Raw genomic sequence first — 7500 nt, forward strand, 5'->3', positions numbered from 1 at the left:
TTGCTGGAAACGTGAGATTATGCTACTTAGAAGTATTAATCTTTACTTTCAGAGTCAGTAGAGTACTTGCATACACATATAAGGCGCAAGTATGCAACACTTGCAAAGCTATCCAATGTTACTGCAGTTGGCACTTTTAAAAACAGGAGAGACAGGGAGATGGAAGATGACCTTGAAAGTGTGTATGAGACTGAAATTACAGACTTTGATGATGCTCCTGCATGGGAGGATGAAATAGACTCCTCAGAAATTAGTGATGAAGATGAGTATGAACATCAGCAGGAGGGACATTCAAAGGTAAGTTTTCGTGAAGGAATAACAAGAGTCACAAGAGTCAGATAAAGTTTAAGAAGAAGAACTGAAAGAGAGTCTAGGGTAATGTTACTTATATTTTAAGCAGTCTGAATATGTTTACCCTGCTACTCAAGAAAGATAGCTGATACTGTAGTTATTACAATGAAATTCACAATTTGTTGCTATAAATTAATGGCAAAGATAATTCACACGTGCATTGCCAAATTTGAATGCAATTCCAGATTGCTTTTAGTATCATTTCTTGAGAAAAAGGAAGCCATGATAAATAAATATTATTGGCATTAAAGAAATGACCATGAATGTCTAGAACAGGTATAGATTTAATTTTCAAATATTGTCTTTATTTTTATTTGAATATTTGATATTATATTGAAAGAACTAACTAAATTTTTTTTCATATGTATATTTATTATTATTATTATTAATGTTTTTATTATCATTATTTTTCTTGTTGTCATTATTATTAATATTATTATTATTATTAGTAGTAGTAGTAGTAGTAGTAGTATTAAAGGAATTAGTACTTTTCAGAATCACTCCTCCATGAATACAAGGTACCATCCCCACAACATCGACAAGGATGAAAAATTACATGCTATTAATTTTTCACCTGAAAATCGCGTAACACTTATTGACTGGTGAGTTTGATGTTGCAGCTGATTAATGAATTACCTGCTTTGCAACCCAATAATGGATCATGATCATTTTGTACTGTAAAAGAGACCCAAGCTTTCCATTTTTTTCAAAATATTAACAAGAGCATATACATAGATTAGCAACAAAATACAAAAATATAAGAAAGGAATAAGTAAACAAAATCAAATTCCTCATACTTTCATAATAACCGTATATATGTATTATTTATATTCTTCATTCACATTATCAGTGAAAACGAGAGAGCATGTGCTTGCATGTGTGGGTGTCCGTCAATCTTTCACAGTCTCAACATCTCACAGTCTCTCCTGCTCTCCCTTTCCCTGTCGTCCCCTTCTCTTTCCCTCTCCCTGTCCTCCCCTTCTCTCTCCCTCTCCCTGTCCTCCCCTTCTCTCTCCCTTTCCTTCCTCTCTTTCTCTCTCTTTCTCTTTCTCTTTCTCTTTCTCTTTCTCTCTCTTTCTCTTTCTCTTTCTCTTTCTCTTTCTCTTTCTCTTTCTCTTTCTCTTTCTCTTTCTCTTCCTCTTCCTCTTCCTCCTCTTCTCTTCCTCTTCCTCTTTATTCCCTCTTCTCTTCCTTTACCTCCTCCTCTCTTCCCCTTCTCTTCCTCTATTCTTCCTCTTCCTCTTTATTCCCTCTTCTCTTCCTCTTCTCTTCCTCTTCTCTTCCTCTTCTCTCTCTCCTCTCATTCTCTGTGTCTCTCCTCTCTTTCTCTGTCTCTGTCTCCTCTCTTTCTCTGTCTCTTTGTCCTCTCTTTCTCTGTCTCTGTCTCCTCTCTTTCTCTGTCTCTGTCTCCTCTCTTTCTCTGTCTCTGTCTCCTCTCTTTCTCTGTCTCTGTCTCCTCTCTTTCTCTGTCTCTGTCTCCTCTCTTTCTCTGTGTCTCTCTCCTCTCTCTCTCTTTCTCTTCTCTTCTCTTCTCTCCTCTTCTCTTCTCTTTCTCTCTTTTTCTCTCTCTCTCTCTCTCTCTTTCTCTTCTCTTCTCTTCTCTTTCTCTCACTCTCTCTCTCTTTCTCTCTCTCTTCTCTTCTCTTCTCTCTCTCTTCTCTCTTCTCTCTCTTTCATTTCTTTCTCTCTCTTTCTCCTCTCTCTCTCTCTCTCTCTCTTTCTCTCTTCTCTCTCTCTCTCTCTCTCTCTCTCTCTCTCTCTCTCTCTCTCTCTCTCTCTCTCTCTCTCTCTCTCTCTCTCTCTCTCTCTCTCTCTCTCTCTCTCTCTCTCTCTCTCTCTCTCTCTCTCTCTCTCTCTCTCTCTCTCTCTCTCTCTCTCTCTCTGTTCGTCTGTGTGTACGCATATGCGTCTAGATAGAAGATTGTCTATATAGATTTCTTTCCTTACAAATTCAAAATTTCGGATATATACACATTTTTATCCTCATTTCTTGAGTTGTTACTAATCTCCCATCATTCTCTTTTCAGCATTTATGAATCAAATTACAGTGATATTGCAGACATCAGTTGGAAAGAAGTAGCAAAACTATTTCCAGATAGTACTCTACCAAAAGTCAAACAATGCTTTTATAGCATGTATCATGCAATTCCCAGCAAAAAAAGAAGAAACTTTGATGGTGTGTACAGTTTATATTTTGTTAATATTGACATATACAAAGTAGTTTTGATAACATCTTCAGTAGATGACAGTAAGGAGTTATGAGTTTGTTGTATTTCTGTTTCTTTATTTTTCAGATTCATTAGAGTATTTACACAAAAGAGTGCGCTCTACTTATGTAGAGATGGCAAGATCTTCTGTTGCTGGTAGGACTGGTTCTTCAAAAAGCAACAAAATCAGCAACCAGATGAAAGATAACTCTGGATTGACAAATACAGACCCTGATGATTTACCCACTTGGGATTCTGAAATAGACAATTCAGAAAGTAGTGATGGAGATGAAGTTCAGGAGAGTATTTCAAATGCACATTCCGGTGAAAGAGTAGATGACAATGATACTGAAAGTGATACTGACAGCTCACAAGAACCACGGGAAAAGATAATCAAGCAAAAAGTGACGAGTGATACAGAGCATGTAGTCATATCAAAGTTAAGTGCAAAAAAATGCCATGACTTAAGCGATAGTGACTCAGGATGACTCATGTGTAAATAATTATTTTCTTTACATTTTAATGTTCTGCATGTATATCTTGCAATTGTCCAAGAGATGTATTTTGGAATGTGAATTTAATGCCATTTTTGACATATTAGGAAGCTGACCAGAAAGAGAAGGCAAGAAAAAATTGTTTAAGAATTCGGATATTTCTTTAGAAATAACAAGAAATTATAAATATTGGGTATTAGTGATGAAATTGTTTGAATGTAAATACGACTCATATTTAATAATGGTCACCCCATATTTACAACCTTACATTTTCAGACTATATGGGAAAAAGTTCTGCCCCTTTTCTCAGTGTGAACTATAAAAAAATTAGTTAAAATTATTTCTTGAAGATTCTCTCAATTTTCTTCATCACTAGTTCAACCAAGCTTGCCAGAATGAATATTGGAATAGCAATTGTCTCCAGCATTTTAATGATGAAAATTTGAGAAAAAGTACTTAATAACTGATAATGAAATGTACTTTTGAGTACATAGGGCATTCAGGCTAAGGACATTTTATGTCAAATAGTAAGTGTGATTTCCTTTAATGCCTGAGAAAAGATGATTTCCACAACAAATACTTTGTTTTTAGTTTGTTTTAATACATTAATATTGGCATATGAAGTGGATTTGAATATGTTACCATCATAATTGTTTCATCATGAAAAAATAAGCTTAAATCAAATAACAGTTTGGCAAATTAGCAACCTGTACCTTCCATGAAAAATCAGTGAAAAAATACGCTCTTCATATTTTTACTTATTCACCCAGGTGTGGTATACTTTGTATTTTCATAATATTTTCAGTAATAAAAAGAATTACGCAATAGGGCCACCAACATCACCTAATGAAAACAACAACAACAAAAAATCCTGATTTTGATTTCATATCGTTTCCTTCGGTAGTTTTAGTAGTATCTTGAGAGCGGTTTGCAGCAAAATTGATGTAAAAATAAAGTGAGATTATAACAGGAGTTACCCGCAGCGTCACCGACCTGCAATGATTTCAACTTGGTGGGTGGAGCAGACACTCGGGCGTATGTGACCCGTGCCTCTGTGGCGCGCCTTTGAAAAAATGATACATCAATTAAAGCTTTTGATATTTTTGGCTTATTTACCTAGGTAAGGTATATTTTTTATTTTCATGATATTGTCACTATAATAAAACAGATTATCCTCGCATGAGGGTAGGCGCTACACTTTACTGACGACCATACACGTGCATTACAAAGTTGTGGTGTTGAAAATGGATATTGCACGACTTACATTACCTGCTAAGATTAAAGGGTATCATTGTAATTGAACTAAAGTCAGGTATTTTACTGTTTTACATTAGTTACCGACCACTTGCTGTCCATGAATATGTAAAGAAATTCGAACGTATTACTCGGATTGTGACTATATACTTCAATAGCCATTAATTAGTAGTCTGTCATAAGAAAAAAAAAACTAAACTAGACCCAGTACACTTTTTGCTCTCGTTTATATATTTTTCAAAGCAAACGCTTGGTAAATTCAGTTCCTTACGAGTTAAAGAGTAAATGTAATCCAAGTAAAGGATTCAAACAATTATTTACCACCCAAATAAATGCAGATAACGCCTAATAATTATTATATTGTATATAGGCCTTATCTGCAGCGTCACAGTCTTGAAATCATTTTAACTTCATGGGGACTGTCGGGCGTACGACAGCAAAAGCCGCTTGAACAAAACCAGCCGTTATGCTCACAGAGCGACCCGTGGCTCTGTGGCGCGCCTTTGAAAAACATTTTTTTTAGTTATTTGCTTCTTCTGATGAAAAAAACACTTTTGAGTTCATAAGACACGACATATACATTTCTTGTTTGCTTTAAGTAATTCATATCGGCATGTGAATCTGAATATGTTAACATCATGCTACTTTAAGCATGGGAAATGTTTATTTCTTCAAAAAACTAGTTGTGCAGATTACCAGATCAGTAAATAGATCTTATTTGTGCAAATATAGAAAGCATTCCATGACACATCAATGAAAGTAAATTTTTTTCTGGACTTATTCACCTTGGTATGTTATACTTTTCATTATATTTTCATTGCAACAAAAGTTATCCTCGCATATTGTGTATGTATTACAGAGGTCGTGTTTAAAATGGATATCGCACAACACATTATTTGCAAACATTATAGGTAATCACAGTAAAATCCAGCCCAACTTAGCGCCGGTCCCAAGCCCGGATAAATAGAGAGGGTTAAGGTCAGGAAGGGCATCCGCTTGTAAAATCCATGCCAAAACCCTATGAAATGAGCCATATCCAAGGAGTACGCAATGCTAGGTTGTCACCCGTAAGTGACCCACAGACACATCGCCCTAACTCTGTGGACCAGCGAGGGCTACCGCGTCAAGAACGGGTGCGGCCAAAGAAGTTAGTTCAACCACTGAGAGTAGGGACTTTGAATGTTGGTTCTATGACCGGCAGAGGTAGAGGCTTAGCTGATCTCATGACGAAGCGTAAAGTAGATATACCATGTGTGCAAGAAACTAGATGGGCTGGAAATAAGGCAAAAGAGTTAGGAGATGGATATAGGCTAATATATGGGGGGGCTAATAAAGATGGGAGAAATGGGATTGGAATCATTTTATCGTGAGAGATGAAGGGGCTGGTAACAGAAGTAAATAGGAAAAGTGACAGAATCATTTGGATAAGGTTAACTTTGGATGAGTTTTCACTTAATATATTTAGTGTATATCCACCTCAGACTGGTTGCACTGAGGAAGAGAAAGAACGTTTTTGGGTAGAACTTCAAGAAGAAAGAGGCAAGGTAGATGAAAGTGAGAGATGCATAGTTGCAGGAGATTTAAATGGGCATATTGGTAATGGTAATGAGGCTGTCAGGCGTGTGCATGGAGGATATGGTTATAAGAATGGAAACGAAGAAGGAGAGAGAATTATTGATTTTGCAGTATCGTTTGATATGGTTATAGGGAATACGCTATTCAAAAAGAGAAATGAACATCTTATTACCTTTAAAAGCGGAGAGAGGACAAGTCAAATTGATTTCCTCCTGTATGGTAGAAGGAACATATGCGAGGTCAAAAATTGTAAAGTAATACCTGGAGACCACATAGCAGCACAGCATCGCCTAGTTGTGTTAGACCTATCAATAGCTGTTGCCCGAAAGAAGAAAGGAGGTGTTAGGACACAGAGAAAAATTAAGTGGTTCAAGCTGAAGGAGCAGGATTTAAAACAACAATTTAAGTTTAGAATTCTAAATGATATTGATGGAATAGAACGAGTAAAAACATCTTAATAGCAGGTAAAGAAATCCTAGGAGAGAGCAGTGGAAAAAAAATTGAAAAATAAGGAGACCTGGTGGTTCAATGAAGACGTACAACAAAAAGTTAACTTAAAGAGGGCTGCCAAGAAAAAGTGGGAAGAAAGTAAACTTGAAATAGATAGGGAAGCATATAGAATAAGATGTAAGGAAGCTAAGAAATCAGGAGCTATTGCAAAGTCAGAAGCATATAATAAACTGTACGAAGATTTAGATACTAAAGAAGGACAGGGAAAGATTTTCAAATTAGCTAAATCAAGAAATAAAAGTACAAAAAATATAACGCATATTAAATGAGATGAAAACGGTAACATAATAGAGAAAGAAAGGGATGTACTAACTAGATGGATGGAATACTTTGAAAAACTATTAAATGAGGAAAATGAGAGACTAGTTAGAGAGGATGGAGAACCAAATAACCAAGAGATAGCTGAGGTAACTAGACAGGAGGTAGAAATAGCTCTGAAAAGAATGAAAACTGGAAAAGCCACTGGACCTGATAACATACCAGTGGAAGTGTGGAAAGCTTTAGGGCAAGATGGTATTAGTATTCTGCACAAACTTATGAAACAAATTATGGAAAAAGAAGCCATACCAGAACAATTGAGGGAAAGCACCCTAATACCATTTTTTTAAAGAGAAAGGGGATATCCAATGCTGTGAAAATTACCGTGGGATAAAATTAATGTCACACACCTTAAAGTTTGAAAGAATTTTGGACAGTAGGCTTAGGCAAGTGGTGGAAATTGGTAGGCAACAACTGGGCTTTATGAAAGGACTTGGGACAATTGATGGTATTTTCTTTCTTAGGCAAATAATGGAAAAGTATCAGGAAAAGCAGAAAGTGTTACATATGGTATTCATCGACTTGGAGAAAGCATATGATAGGGTGCCACGGCAGGAGGTTTGGAGAGGGCTACGTGAAAGAGGAGTGCAAGAAAAGTATGTAATAGTTATCAAAGAATGCTATAAGGATGTTACTACTAGAGTTAGAAGCACAGTAGGAACAGCGGAAAACTTCCTTGTGAAGGTTGGTCTACACCAGGGGTCAGCACTTAGCCCATTATTATTTAATATTGTATTCGATGTTATTACTCAAAATGTTAGGGAGGACCCACCATGGTGCATTTTATATGC

The 7500-nt window shown here is 36.3% G+C and overlaps 2 protein-coding genes across 3 annotated transcripts in view; one reads left to right on the forward strand and one right to left on the reverse strand.

The window, feature by feature from the left end:
- The window catches only part of LOC122265257 (uncharacterized), a 36765-nt gene extending 33094 nt beyond the window's left edge, over positions 1 to 3671 (forward strand). For both annotated transcript variants that reach the window (XM_086530399.1, XM_086530400.1), the window contains exons 9-12: positions 53 to 297; positions 847 to 953; positions 2379 to 2527; positions 2646 to 3671. In XM_086530399.1, coding sequence (XP_086386525.1) covers positions 53 to 297; positions 847 to 953; positions 2379 to 2527; positions 2646 to 3046 — 902 coding nt within the window. In that variant the 3' untranslated portion in view covers positions 3047 to 3671. The remainder of the gene's footprint in view (positions 1 to 52; positions 298 to 846; positions 954 to 2378; positions 2528 to 2645) is intronic.
- The window catches only part of LOC122265255 (uncharacterized), an 18520-nt gene continuing 14140 nt past the window's right edge, over positions 3121 to 7500 (reverse strand). The window contains exon 6 of the mRNA XM_086556654.1: positions 3121 to 7500. This exon is cut by the window's right edge and continues 1756 nt beyond it. The gene's annotated coding sequence lies outside the window, so the exon portion shown is untranslated.

Source organism: Penaeus japonicus, unplaced genomic scaffold (assembly GCF_977035675.1).
Source record: "Penaeus japonicus unplaced genomic scaffold, GWHDUDI00000001_assembly GWHDUDI00000033, whole genome shotgun sequence".
Classification (NCBI taxonomy): domain Eukaryota; kingdom Metazoa; phylum Arthropoda; class Malacostraca; order Decapoda; family Penaeidae; genus Penaeus; species Penaeus japonicus.